Source organism: Rattus norvegicus, chromosome 16 (assembly GCF_021556685.1).
Source record: "Rattus norvegicus strain SHRSP/BbbUtx chromosome 16, alternate assembly SHRSP_T2T, whole genome shotgun sequence".
Taxonomy (NCBI): Eukaryota; Metazoa; Chordata; class Mammalia; order Rodentia; family Muridae; genus Rattus; species Rattus norvegicus.
Window position 1 is genome coordinate 68,388,888 of NC_141549.1, and position 15,154 is coordinate 68,404,041.

The 15,154-nt window shown below is 38.3% G+C and overlaps 2 protein-coding genes across 22 annotated transcripts in view; both read left to right on the forward strand.

The window, feature by feature from the left end:
* Erich1 (glutamate-rich 1) overlaps positions 1-15,154 on the forward strand; it is a gene marked incomplete at its 5' end in the record, with an annotated part of 52,793,804 nt that overhangs the window by 37,518,328 nt on the left and 15,260,322 nt on the right.
* Nrg1 (neuregulin 1) overlaps positions 1-15,154 on the forward strand; it is a 1,057,931-nt gene that overhangs the window by 1,021,254 nt on the left and 21,523 nt on the right. For 6 of the 22 annotated variants that reach the window (NM_001271130.3, XM_087587318.1, NM_001271126.3 and 3 more), the window contains 2 exon segments: positions 8,418-8,476; positions 14,842-14,865. In NM_001271130.3, the coding sequence (NP_001258059.1) occupies positions 8,418-8,476; positions 14,842-14,865 (83 nt within the window). 22 annotated transcript variants of the gene reach the window in all.

The window sequence follows — 15,154 nt, forward strand, 5'->3', positions numbered from 1 at the left end:
GATTTTACAGCAAATCTCTTTTGTCCCTTTGCTCAGAACAAGGTGTTCCAAATGCCTTCGCCACAATGCAGTTAAATAGCTCTCCCGGGAGACGTTTGATGGTTTACATGGATTTGCCCGTAGGGACCAAGTTGAGGATTTGAACGTTGGTTCTCATCCTTTACTCTTCTCTCCAACGTCAGTTAAGATGTATCCAAGAAAAAAGAATTAGTGACTATTCCAGATGATTCAAAGAGGAGAGAGGAGGGGGTCCAGTTCCTGTCCTCTGATGCTCTGTCATCAAATGATGCAAAGCAACAAGATCATTTGAACATGAAATTGTTCAGATTATGTCCTCACTTCCCAATGTAAGAGTTCAGGAGAGAACTTGGAAGATGTGGATGGGAAGTTTTTTAGCCTAAAATGTATCCTTCCAACAGACACTGCTTATAAATGTGATATATTGCCCGGTGGACAGATACAGGCTTACAGTGGGGGATTTGGGTTTTAACCACCAATTTTGGTAAGCAGTTCTATGTCTTTCCAGTTTCAACCCTCTGGACACTGTCTTCATTTATAACATAGAGTTACTATGTTTTCCAAAAGTTTCCCCAAGGAATCCGAAAAATTAAATGAGTTCATCTCTGCTAAAGTACTTTTAACTCCAGCGACTTTTTTTCTCTCCTCTAATATTAAAAAGAAAATGGTACTATTTCTCTGTAGACACTGGAAAAATATGGTGGTGTTATATTTAATCCCTAATGTTTCCTTTTATTTAAAATTTTATGTGGTTTTTTATGACGCCACCTGCTAGCTTTGTAATTTTCATGTGATTGATTATATCGCCGATCAGCATATCAATATTTTTGATCACCAGCTACCTTATTTTTTAAAAAATCAAAATTAAAAACCAGAAATCAATCTACACTTGAAAAATAGAATTTCCTTCACCCTGGACTTCTGGTGATTTTTATATAATTAATATCTATATATTAATATATTATATATTAATATCTATATAGTAGATCATGCTGCATTATATATTGTTAAAAGAAACATCCTTATATAAATAAAACCCTTGACTATCAAATCACAGTAATATGTTACTGTTACTTAAATTCAGTAAATGGATGGTAATACTTACCAGTAGAACTGCTCTATACTAGGTCCTTTTAAAAACATTGATGATAACACGAGGCATAGTCTCTGGTCCCCAGCAGCTTAGCCTGTGTAAGGAAATGAAATTGCTAAGTAACAAAGCCTTGCAAGGGAGCGAATGTCTTCCAAATAGCACAGCGCTAACTTTTAAGGCAATGACCATGTAAGTTTGTCAAGTGAGTCTTCCTTGAGGCAAGTATCTGGGAACTCTGAACTTATACAGTTATTCACAAGAGCACAGAATTGCAATCTGTAGGAATACACTAAATATCTATCTTAAAATGTGCACGGTCAACAAATGGAAGAATATGAATTCTAGGGGGGAAAAAGAATTTAAAGGGAAAGACAGGACAGGAAACAGAGAAGCATTTACATATGTAGCTCTTGGGTTCAAAGTCCAGCTACTAGGCTACCCTTGAACAGGCCTGAAAAATCTTTTCTTTCCTTTATTATTGATATACCAAAAAAAAAAAAAGATGTTTCATTATAGCATTTTTCAAACAATTTATTTTTGTCACTTCTCCTTCCTGTCCCTTCTCTCTCCTCCTTCCCCATATTCTGCTCTCCCAACCCAGTAGCACTTTTCTTCTCTCATATCTTGTGCACCCTTATCACGACCCTTGTCCTTTCTTACCCCTCTCGTTTCCATGGTCTCCTACCTATACCCATCCTTATGCCTCCTTATAAACATACACACACACTAAAAGTTAGCATCCGAATATGAGGATGAAGATGCTGATGTCCTTCCACAGAACAGCACCTCCACTGCATGAAGTGAAACAAACACAAAAACAAAACAAACAAACACACAAAAAAAAAAAACAAACAAAAGTCTTTGTTCAGCAGTGCATGCTCTATAAGCTGGACAGGAAACTGGGTATTGCGATAGGTAATAAGGAGCCAGAGTAACTTTGGGAAGCAGGAAGATAACCCCATGAACACAAGAATATACTTAGCTACACACAATAGGGAAACCCAGGAACTAAGGAAGATACAAAGAAAGAGTCAACAACACTAACTAGGGGCTAAAGTTTCACAGAATACTCTCAGAATGGGAACAGCGGTGACGTCTACACTACTGATCAGCAAGTGAGTTGACAGAAACAGGCATGATGAGAATTCAGTTGAGTTGTAGAACACTGAAACTGCCACATTGATTCCAACCACAGAAGAGCTTTTTTTTTTGTTTGTTTGTTTTAGAGCGAACTTCTCTGTTTTTAGGTGTCACCATATTTATCAGAAACAGAATTTGTGAGAGAAATCAATGGGACTCTTATGAATCTGGACGCTGAGTTTGTCAGACAACCAGGGTATTCAGGGTTTTTTTTTTTTTTCTTTTCTACATAGAATCCTGCCACTCTTCATATTTGCAAATGTATTTAGACTAGACTTTGACTTCCTAGTGTAGACTGAAGAAAATCCTGCAGGAACCAATTTAATTGTAGTTCTGTCTAGAATTAGAACATTGGCTAACCTCTCTGCATAGCCCACTTCCTTTGTCTTTCTTGCATCAGCTAGCAACCATGTGTGTTGATTGGGTTCCCACGAGGCAGGCCTGAGGTCATGCTAAGCATCCAGGGATGAACAAAACCGCACTGACCTCTTCCTTTAGGAGACATGGGCCAGTGAAAATAACACCCATGTTTCAAGAAATTGATTTAATAATCAGTTATTGATGTACTGAGTGGCATGAAGGCATTTAGGGAGCTAGGGGTATGTTTTAGGACCTTAGGGAGTGAAAGACAAAGGTTTTGTAGAGGGACAGAAAGTATGAAGCTACCACCTTAAGATTGCCTATGTTAAATAAGAACGCAGTCTCAAAATATTTCCACTGAATAATTTAAAAGAAACCCATTTAGATGTCTCATTATAAAACAGGTCTGTTAGCAGAGAGGACGAGATAGTGCCTCAGAGCCTTTAAAGTGAAGACAGACAGACCCACAGATGAGCAGCCGGTATATCATGTGTCACTGTAGCATCGAAGTCATTTGCCTTGACTTAAGGATACATAAAGTTGGATAAGCACTGGTGAGTGTTAGAGCCTTTGGGTGAGCATTCCACTAGAAAGCAGAATGTGAGGTGAGACCTAAGGCTCCGACAAGGAGAGATGTATTCCTAAACACTGCCACACGCACTGTTAGTGAGGAAACGCAACATTTGAAAGCCAGTGCGTGCTTTTCCTCAGTTCTTACTCACGAGCCCTAGGAGGCCACTCTATGTATTTTGTTATCGCCTAGATTAAAAGTTAGTCCCAGGGTCATAGTAAAAGAAGGGGAAGGTACAGACCAGCTGAGCAGTAATGGGAGGTATACGCTAGATCTGAAAGAAACATTACTGGAACACTGTCTATTTAGTGTTTTCTTTAAAGACATTAAGGAGGGCATCCTCTTGAGGAAATGGATGGCTTTTGCAGATGACACTGTAAAGGACACACTAAAACACAAATTAGAAAAACATATATAAGCCTCACGCATTTTCACTCAGAGGCTGATAACAGAATAAGATTCATCTTAGAAGAATGCAGACTAATAGTAACAATACATTTGGGGAAAAAAAAAAAAAACTACAATGCAGATACTCAGCCAGTGAGTAGGCGAGCTCTGGCCAGAATACCAAGCTAGTTACAGGGTGAACAAAGTCTGTGCTTGCAATGTGATACCCCTGAGTGCTACATCCACGGGCGATGTGGGTTTCCAGAGTGACAGCAGGAGGCTTTGACAGCAAGCAGAACAAGTCACCATCCCCCAGAATGAATTTGTTGACGTTTTCCTGACTTTGATATTTGTAAATATCAACACCAAGTAGATAAGTTCATGTGTTTTACAGTGTAAAAGGAAATGCCACGGTTAGTATTGAAGAAGAACAGAAAGACGTGATATTCTTCCTGACAGGGTGTTTTAAAAATTGGCCAAGTGCTTCATTGTAGAATGATGACTAATGAGTAAAATACAGGCTGTCAGTTTTCTTCCCTCCATGGTTCTCGAGGGACAAAGATGAAACCAGGAAACAAAGGAAGGAAGATGTCTAAAGATGGCTTACAAGTTGCCTGTAACTGATAAATAGTTTATAAAATCGGCCAACCCTATAGAACCAGATCTTTCATGGGAATTTGTAAATATCTTTGAGAATGTCTAGAGTGTTCATAAACTGATTCCCAAAGCACATGCATCCATGATTGAATCCTTAGTAAATATCGGATCATTCATGGAGTATTATCACTATTAAACTGCTTTGCACAAGGTTTCAACTATGCTTATTAACTTAATTAAATGAGTGAATTATTATTGCTCTTGCTGCTGGTTGGAAAGATTAGAGAAAATTGTTAGGGATTATTAATTGGCTGAAAGAACATTTATGTGCCTTATAACCAAAGTAAAGCCTTGGGCCTCACATGTAAGGACAAGACTATATTAATCATACCTGGACTCTAGGCTAAAGCAACTTTAGGCATTCCTTAGAATTTATCTTAACATAGACTTAAAAATGAAATTATTTCATCAGGTACTATGTAAAATTATGAACACATAGTGTTATAATCCGTGTCATTTTTTAAGGCTAATGTAATTTTGAGAAATTCTAGTACTTTTGCTACTACCGTAAGACAAAAGTCTTGATTAGAACACAGTTTTGTTTTATTGAATCCTAGGTAAACTGGTGTTTTAATAACAAAATTTAGCTGTTAGGTGATAGGCTTTCTCATAAATAATCATAACCCTTTCTCTTTAACATGGCAAACTGTTAAAAGTTTCTATTTGGGACAGAAAAATCCCAAAGTACTGGTAATTCTTATTAAAACTTGTTTGGAAGTCCACAGATAAAGTTCTATTTTAAAATCTAAAGATAAACAGTAGACACTAAGATTAACTTGTTTGGACAAATCATTTTCCCCGTGCAAGTTTTAGGTGTTTAGTTCTTTATCAGACATTGCACTTAGAATTAGACACCATCCAGGCTCTGGGTTAGGCTGGAGAGATACAGAATGGTACAGTCTGACCACGGTTCACATCGATCACACACAGCACAGCTACAGAGGTCTGGACCAGGCATGGGACAAAACACAATAAAAGAAGCAGGAAAGGAGTCTCTTACAGAGAAAGGAGGTGGAGTCAGCCAATGGGAGAAGGACGTACAGGCAAAGCCAAGATGAATTTCCATCCCGTTAACAGTAGATGTATCGAGAACAAAGATCACTATGTTACAGTGTTATTGGACCCAAGTATTTTGTATGATTACATAAAGATTACACAACATCCCACAACGATTATCTCCTATGTTACAGACAAGGTTCATAGTGATTAGATAGTGGATAGCAAAGTGTTTTTAACCCCATTCTTATAGTTGACACATGCCCTTTAATCACAGGGCTGACATTTAAAAATGCCGAAATCATAATTTCCTAATAAATACCTTCCTTCTCTCAAGGACTCATGACTCCTTAGCTATTTATTCATGCCAGAATCTTTAAATATGAGCAGCGTGAGCAACTCTTCCTCAGCTCTCTCTCCTCCACCCCTGATCTCTCTCTGTCTCTCTCTGTCTCTGCTTCTCTCTATCTCTGTCTCTCTCTCTCTCACACACACATACACAGAGAATTCATATTGTGCAGCATTAATCATAGAAAACAAATAACATACGATATGCTCTATGAAATTTTATCAAAACAAATAGGTAGACTGAGACGTTCACTGTGGAACGGATCTGTAATTCTGGAACAAAGTATAGAAATGTCTTGTGGGCTTATGGTCCTGATTTCATGAACAAATAAAAAAAAATGTGTTTTCTTCAGAAGGAAGCCACATGAAGTTGTTGGGTTTTTTTAAAAAAATATTTATCTAGGCTTTTTTTTTATTGAAGCATGAATGATGACAACTTTATAGAAATACTCCTACCTAGGTCAGTTCTTGTGTATTGGTTTAGGTAGCTCTTTTTCTAATTCTTCCAAGAAAGGCTTATCAGCAAAAAATAATCAGATTGTCAAAGTACTTCTTAATACACTATATATATATATATATATATATCATAGAAAACAAACAAAGGTTTATTTTTATAATTATGTATATGTATGGCAGGGGAAATGTGCACATGAGTGCACTTGCCTGTGGTGGTCAGAAGAGGGTGCCCCATTCCCTGCTACTGGAGCTACTGCCAGTTAAGCCTCCTGGTATGGCTGCTGGGAACTGAAACTGGGTCCTGTGCTTAACACCACGCACTCTTAACCGCTGGCCCATCTCTCCAGCCCTGTTGATGCTATTCTTAATGATCACAATTATACAGTACAAGCTCTCTTATGATAAGAGTTCTGGAACTGCTAGGATTTTCATATCTTCATGCAATAAAAGGATTGTATATATCACATTACTTGATAGCATTTTTTTTCCTGCTGAGTTTGGTCAGAAAGTTAAAGAAATCACTTTTAAGTTAGTATAAGTAGTAGACTTAGTCATATATTTAATGCCAAAGTGATAGGGTTCTGTCATATTTACTCTAGAGGCAAAATACTCATAGAAACACCACTTAGTCATAAAGCATTGGCAGAACAAATTATGTTAGGTGGGTAATTTTATACCAGCTATGATGAACTATGTGGCTATGAGTGTTGGACATTCAATTATGAGTCTTCACCTCTAAGCATATTCGCTTTGTAGAACTCTTCAGTACCTGCTTATTAGGACATGACTTTAGGTAAATCAAACCCAGTCTAAAATGCATTAGATACTACGTTAAAAAGCACCATGAACAGTATAGGTCTGTCATGTCTAAGCATGACCCCACTATACAGTCTTAAGAACAAAATTATGCCAAGAATCTTACATATTTACAAGTAAATCGATAAGAACAAATAAAAATAATGACTTTTTATGTAAGTTTAAAGTAGTCAACCATAAATGTAAAAGTCCATGTCATTATCTACGTCTGTATAAGAATAACTTTTAAGGGGTTGGGGATTTAGCTCAGTGGTAGAGCGCTTGCCTAGCAAGCTCAAGGCCCTGGGTTCGGTCCCCAGCTCCGAAAAAGAAAAAAACAAGAAAAAGAAGAAAAATAATAACTTTTAATTTCAAAAACATTTTTTTAAGTGGAGGTGGTTAGATGTATGAAATTCTACCAATAAAACTGCACTCAGCAATATTAAAAATAAGGCTAAGTTTGTAATATCTTAGTGGGGAAAAATAGAGATAGAAATTGTCATATCCTCATTATTAACCGTAAGAGAACAAGAGTACCTTATTTTGTTGAAACTTTTTTTTAATAGCAAAGAGCTATAAAACGAGTAGAAACCTCAGTGCATACACAGGAAGAGGAAAGGAGTTTTGCTAGCAGAATAGGGGGAAACCACAGAAGCTAATGTCAACTCGAGTGTTTTAACTCAGTGGGCTCAGCCCTCAGGGTGATGCAGGATGAGAGCCCTACCCGCACCTTCCTGCCTCACCACCCCATTCAGCTCCTAGCTTAACTTTCTCTAGTTAAAGCTCAATAACTAATCTGAAGACTGGAGGAAGCAACAAAGTCCGTAAGCCGCAATTTGGTGGGGCTGGGTTTCTCGGTGTCCTGTCCTTTCTTTTCTGTGTTCAGCACCGGGTCATTTTTTAGGACTCCATATCCCATGGGAGGAAAGGTACCAAGATGAAAGTTGAGTGTCTTGAGCGTTCGATTGCTTATCACGTTTTTGCCCTCTAGGTGCCAACCTGGATTCACTGGAGCAAGATGTACTGAGAATGTACCCATGAAAGTCCAAACCCAAGAAAGTATGTTCAAATAATCTGAAATCTGCTTTCTCCCCCAAACTACAGCAACAATCGCAACCACTTGGTGCTTTTACAGCTCAGCTGTAACTGATACCCTTTGTTCGAATTGTGGCTTTTCCGCTCCGGGCATAAACCCATCCCGCTGGAGTCTCGGTTGTGTCGTTCAGTTAGACCCCGCAGTTAATAGCCACAGGCCAGTCGGGTTGGCCTGGGAATCTGGGAACCGTAGCAGTGAACCAAGCCGAAATCATTTTCTACCGATTTCTTTGACAAGAGGAATAGAACAGCCATCACATCTGTTTTGGGACTACTTTGGATTTAAAGCAGTCGTGTAGAATCCCGGGATTTGTTACAAATTTGTAAGCGTTGGGGAAGTGTCAGAGTGGGAAAGCCACGATTAGGACTCGGGGTTGGTTCCTGAGACTGAACCCACCAAGTTCTGTCAGTGACACTGCAGGAGCTTCTCTCTAGCGTGTATTCACCTCTTCTCTTTTTTTCTCTGTTTTTTCTACCATTGTTTTTTGTTTCTTCTCTCAGGTGCCCAAATGAGTTTACTGGTGATCGTTGCCAAAACTACGTAATGGCCAGCTTCTACAGTACGTCCACTCCCTTTCTGTCTCTGCCTGAGTAGGAGCATGCTCAGTCGATGCTGCTTTCTTGTTGCTACATCTCCCCTCAGAGTCACCTAGAGCCTAGAACCTTCTACCAGGTCTAATATTGACTGCCTCTGCCTGTCGCATGAGAACATTAACAAGGCCGCTGTGTTACTTCTCTGTTTGTGACTAGTCGGCTCAGAGTTACTAAATAGGTGTGTGAGGCCCCAGAGGTTTCTGAAAATGGTACCGCAGAAGGTGATGCAAATCGATAGTCAACATGCCAAGAGTGAAATAATTAATAATAATAATAATAAAGGCGTTTCAAACTCGCACTTGTATTGGTAAAATAAAATCATTCCAACAAGTAGTCCATCTTCTGTATCTCATGTCAGCCTCTGGAAAGGCTGCTGTCAGACTGTGACCGCTGTATGCTTGAAATGATGGTAAGTTCATTTCACCTCAGTGTGTTATTTATAACAAATAAACATCACAAAAAGGGTTCAGGTGTTTTTCTTCGTTAGCCAAAGTTCACATGTAGGCATAAAGACAAACAAACAAAACACGACTAGATAGGAAAATTAAAAGCAAAGATTTCCCAGCAAAGGAGATATCTGGGCTTATATTTATGTATCTCAGAAAATAGGTAATTCAGAATGAGTTTAAATAATCACCATCCCCTTAGTGTTTCTTAATATTCATGTTATCTTAAAAGGTAAACTTGGGAGGAAAAAGGCTATGACTTCTGAAAAGTAATATGTCAAACTATAATAATCAAGTTCAGAATAAATGGGTAACGTGTTTAATGTAGAGCTGACGAGTGAAACAGATGTCTGTGAGATCACAATGTTGTAAACATCATTTCTAAACTCCTCACTCCACATTGTAGGTAAGCGCCTGGGTAGCTAAACTGACGTTTGCCCCTCTCCCATGAACTGGGACGATAGTGTTTCTGTTCTGAAGCCCTCAGAAGATCACATTTGCTTATATCCCGCTTGACCATTTAGATTAGGAGCTAGTAAGTGTTTCCTGGGAAGGTTCAGATAGAAAATATTTTAAGGTTTATGGTGATGAGGTCAAAGCTAAACCCCCTCCTTGTAGCTTGATAGCAGTCACAGACAATGAGTGAGCTGATGGGCTAACCTGTGTTCCACTAAATCCTTACTTATAAATGTTAGTGCCAGACTGTACTTGTCAAGCCTATTATCAGAAATGTTTTGCGCAGCTCGCTGCAGTTTAAATTCTTAAAACATTAAAAAATAATCACACAAACCGGTCATTTAAATGTCCAAAAGGATCAGAGATTTGCCCCTGGTTCTGATCCATGAGACAAATGAAGTTCTGCCAACTGTCGTAAATGTCAACACTGGGAGGCAGAGGCAGGTCAAGCTCTGTGAATTACATGCCGGCCAGAGCTGTAGAGTGAGACCTTGACTCAAAAGAGTTAAAAAATCCCTGGATGTTATTAGACTAATAGTATCTAGTGAGATGATATTTGTATGCCTGCATAGACTATGTTATCAAAGATTGTTCCGTAAGCCATAATTCTCCCTTGTTAAAAACTGGCAAATTGGCATTGCTAAATTTCGAGACATATTCACTGTATTAACCAATATTTAAATGACGGCATTTATCCAACATGATCATTTTTAAGTAGATAGGATAGAAGGTAGAAATAGGAAAGAAAACAGAATTTTGTTTAATGAATTAAAGGAACTTTTAAAATTATGTATTTGTATTCAAATAGCATAGATTTAGCAAGCCCACGTGATAACATAGGTAGAAACCTATGTTTTCGAATTTACTGAAAAGAGATGTTATTCTATTCAAGGTACCAGATAGCTAGAGATGTGTTATACTTTGAAAGGAAGGTTAGCTCACTGGATAAAAGCAAGTATTAAAGCTCCAAATAGTTCTCAGAACAATGGCTTACTTACCTCGGCCATTCGTAACCATCAAAGATGTTCTCATTGTAGCCACTTCCCCTTTTATTTGGCAGTATTTAAAAATAGCCACTGTGTCTGAAGTCCAGAACTGGGGCTCCTTAGATAAATCCTTTAGTAAGCATTCGGTGACACTCTTGGAAGACATGCAGGAAATTAGCATTCATGTTTAACTTGATTTAACAAGGACTGATAGGAAGCTCGGTGATGAGGCCAGTATGTAATGGCTCTGTTATTAACGACACATGTCTGCAGGAGCAAGTGTTTCCAATCAGATACCATTCTGCAGAATCATCTTGCCCAGAGTTCATTTTCTAATCTCTGTGTCTGATGTTCTCTCAGTTTGTGTCTTTGCTAGAAGATAGGAAGGCAGAGAGATAACGCCATGTTCAAGTAACTGTGAACGCCAAAGGAAAATCTACAGGATCTTCCCCCAGAAGTCACTGAAAATTTTAATTGTTTGTTTATAGACACAGTGTCTTAGAGAACAGAGCAGAAATTTTAAGAAGATAGACTCCTCCTCAAACGAAGATTAAAAACTCACCAACCCATATTTACAGCTGAAGAGTAACCTTCCAAAGAGCATATATACTTCAAAGTCTTTAAAACATAACTTACATTATTAAGATTAAATATTAATATCACCATGTTCTATAGCACATTGACTGACCTATAAACACTGATTTCAATTATGAAAGAAAGTGGTGTGGCTTATGACAGCCATTTGCCTTGTAATCTAACATATAGTATTTCCTAGGAAAATGTCATTCACTTTAGTCAGCCATAAATCTGACCCATTATAGTGCAATTTCTAGTTAGTAAGTTTGTGTGATACTGTGATCACTAGCCTATGGTGGTGTGTGTGTGTGTGTGTGTGTGTGTGTGTGTGTGTGTGTGTGTGTGTGTGTATGTATGAGGAGCCCACACTCAATGGGTAGGCTTAGTGGAAGAAAAGAGAAAATACATTCACGCCTTCAGTACCTTGAGGTAACATGGGGCAAGTATGTCAGCAAATCACAGGATCTAAATATAGAACAGCTCACACTATTGATTGTTTTAAAAGTGAACACTTAGAGCTTGAGCTGCATCCTTAAAATCCATCAAACTGGCCTTTTGAGTCATAGTTTATTACCATACAGGTGATTTTTATTGCTTTCTAAATGTTTTAAGAGCCTGTTAAGATAGTGTACTTATCAAACACGTATCTTGCTAACATTAGAATAAAGAACACTCCACAGATGACAGAATCGTCATAAATTCTGAGTGTGAGATATTTGTGTGTGCGTGTGTGTGTGCGTGTATGTACATGTTGTGTGTGTTCTTCACATGGAAACTGGGGAATAAACCAAAAGTCTTATTACATTTCAAAGAATTCAGTAGCAATGACAAGTATGGGGGAAAAAAAGCATCTACATTTGTAAAGGTAAGTCCAAAATTAGAGTCACGACACTAAATTCATCCCTTTTAGAACTGGCATTAGGAAAACTCTTTAGAAAACCCAGAGAAACAGAGAATGAAAACTGCGTGTCTTTGAGATTATTCACATAAACCAGCCCAAAGATGGGGAAGAATAACATCCCGAATGCTGTGAAATTTCAACAGAAACCATAATAGCAGTGACTGTATAAATTTGGTGAAAGAAAGTTATTTTATTGCTCTTCTCTCTAATGCAGCCGAAGTTTTAAATTAACCTCCAGGTTAATCAGTTTTCGTCAAGTAATTATAAAATCCACACACAAAGGACTAGCGAGTCAATATTTAATAGTTTCTGGAGACTCTCGGATTTAAATTAATTTTTTATATTGCCATGGTCCTGGCAGGAAATCCCATGTAGAAAAGGAAACCCGATTGTTTACAGTAAACTTTGTGTCTGTGAATTATTAATTGAATTTAAAGAACGTCGTGGCTAGCCGGAAGTTCAATAGAACGATGTGTTCCATCAATGGGCTAACATCAGCAGTAGACTAAGTAGAGCCGTTAGATAGAATTTCCTCCCATAATGTAAAAGTTTGCATCTTCTGCTTCTTTTGTTAGATGTAAAGGGAGGGAGCTGGAACTATCAATGACAACATAAATGAGAACAGATTTGCTCTGGGTCTAGAATGACTGATGCATGTGTCCTCTGCTTGTTTCCTTGTTAGGGCTCACAGCCAAAAGAGATTCCCATTTTAAGTACCAATTTCCCATTGAATTATTCAAAATTGGAGCTGCCTGATATGAATGACTTCCCTTGAAATGAAATTATCGTTAGACTCCCAGGCTTACCTATAAAACTGTAAATGCAATAATATGTATGCATGGGCATGCTACTAATTTTATTGAAGACTTAACCAAGCTTTCTATGCAACTAATGCAAGTCATTAGACGTGTTAACATAGGCATGGAATAATTCTTTGGAAAGGATTTTTTTTATAGATATGTCTTGATTTTTAACCCTTAAATTATTAGTGACTTCTAGGAGGAAAAGGCAAGAAACAGAGAAGCCTCTAGAAAGAAAATTGGATCATAGCCTTGTGAAAGAATCGAGTAAGGAAATTTATTATCGATTTCCTTAGAAACTAAATTTTTTTTCACATTGATGCTCCAAAGTTTATGTGAAAAAGCAAATGGAAAAAAAAATGTCAGTCTGAGAAATTGCACAGAGGCGAGAGTAATTCATTTGTATTTGAATAGATTCATATTATTATGAACATATTGTACAACTGAATTAACCCTAAGGCTTCTGGTTCTTAATTCATGAAAAATTCAGGTTACTTGTGGGACTACACTAGACCCAAATCGAAAGTCTTTATAGGTCATGCTTCCCATCTTCAAGATATAATTTTTTATCTGGGAAGCATCCTTTCTTGAAGTGGCTATGAAGTCTTCAAGCCTATTGTTTTGATAGCTCCTAGGAGCATTCAGAATTCCCCTGCATACAGTTATTCTAAAGGTAACCCTGAATGCACTGACTGTCCCACGACACATCTCCAGATGTGTCTGTTTCTCAGAATTCTAGGTCCTCCACTGTTGGTCACAGTAGTTCGTTCCACAGGGTCACCAGTGAGCATGTATGCCATAAATTTGGCCCATACGAGATAAGCAAACCTGACGAAAGTTACTAAAGAGGTAAGCAGGAGAGGCAGGATCTGAACCAGGATGAACTCTTCATCTCTCTGGGCTACTTTCTCCGTGCCCTGACATGTTTTTGTAAAAGCCACATTCCTCCACCACATTCAACAAGCTTAAGAACTATCTCATTATATTAGCGGATTGCCTTATCTCCCCAATCCGTTAAGAGAGGGAAACACATCAGTTTCTGATCTCTCCCTCCCTTTACCCTCTCCATGTAGTACTCAGAGAAGTCTATGATTCTACATGATAAAACTTGATAGTCAAAATTTTTGTTGCAAAAATAGGAAAAATATTCTTCCTGGAGATTTCTTTCCTTTCCCTCTCTCCCAGTCCCTCATTTCCCCATTTTAACCTGTACAAGGTTTTGTAGAGAGCTGGGGAAAGGCTGGGCATGGGCTCTTCACTCCCCTCCCCTGGGTGGTGTGAGGTTCTCTTGGCACCTGTACCCACTGGAGCTCAGAACTGGGGAGAGCTGATCTAACTGCCTCTAACTAATAGTTTGAAAAAGCAGCAAATTCAAGTTAAAGACCCCAGAAACCTTATCTCCGCATACTTAATTTTGTTTTAATTTTTTGCAGCCTAAAAAAAAAAATACCTGAGGTTTTAAGTTACCCAATATGACACAAAACTTATATTAACAAAAATGGGAAACAATCACCAGTTATCCAATTCTCGTATTTTCTTTCTTTCTCATCTTTTCGGGTAGAAGCTTTTGCTGCTGCTTTCTGTGAATGAAATGGACAATGTATGTATTGATTGTAGTAGGAAGTTAAGTAACAGAGGTACAATTTAAAAAAGAAACCTACTAAAGTATAACTACCTACCAGCAAGGAAAAGTAACTCCAATGGGATAAAAAGTTTAAACTGAATTACTTTTTTTTGGCTCCTATACTCATCCCTGCCAGTGGAGCCCCTTTAGTTTAAACAAATAAACAAACAACAACAACTAGAAGCCTTCTTAGAACTTCATTTCAAAACAAATCACCTCAGCGATGCTTTTCCTGGTAATAAAAAAAAAAGTCTATTCTCAAAGGAGGAGTCAAGGATGGTTCAGCACCTAACCTCCCTCAGTAGAAGCTTTCGATGGTTTCTAAAGCCCCTGGGCTGATGCTTTCACACTTCACTGGTGGGCTCGGGTGTTCCTGAGCATGCTTCCCTAACACCTGCAGCCTTTCCTGTTCCGTGTGCACGCCCAGAGAGCTGTCATAGTCAGGTGTAATTTGTTTTGGAGTGCGCTGTGTTGCTCTTTTCTGAAACTTTTTTCCTTTCTTTCTTTTTTTTCTCCCCCTTGTCAACTTTCTGCATTGGCAGAGCATCTTGGGATTGAATTTATGGGTATGGACCAATCATCATTCCTTTTAGCCTGCAGAATGTAGAGCCTCTGAACTGAACTCTTCTGCCCTTCCTACTCTTCCTTTTCAGTTCCTAACTAATTTCCTTTTTCTTTAGAAGGGATCATACAGCTATAACATGGGTTTCTCTGCCTTTAATCTATGACTAGTGTATGAAAATGTTACGGAGTGCAGCAGTTTTTTTTTTTTTTTAATTTCCAAGCCTACTTTCACTTAGAGATTAAAATCTCCCTCCTGCTGCAACTTGTAGTAGATCCCCCCATTGTGTGACT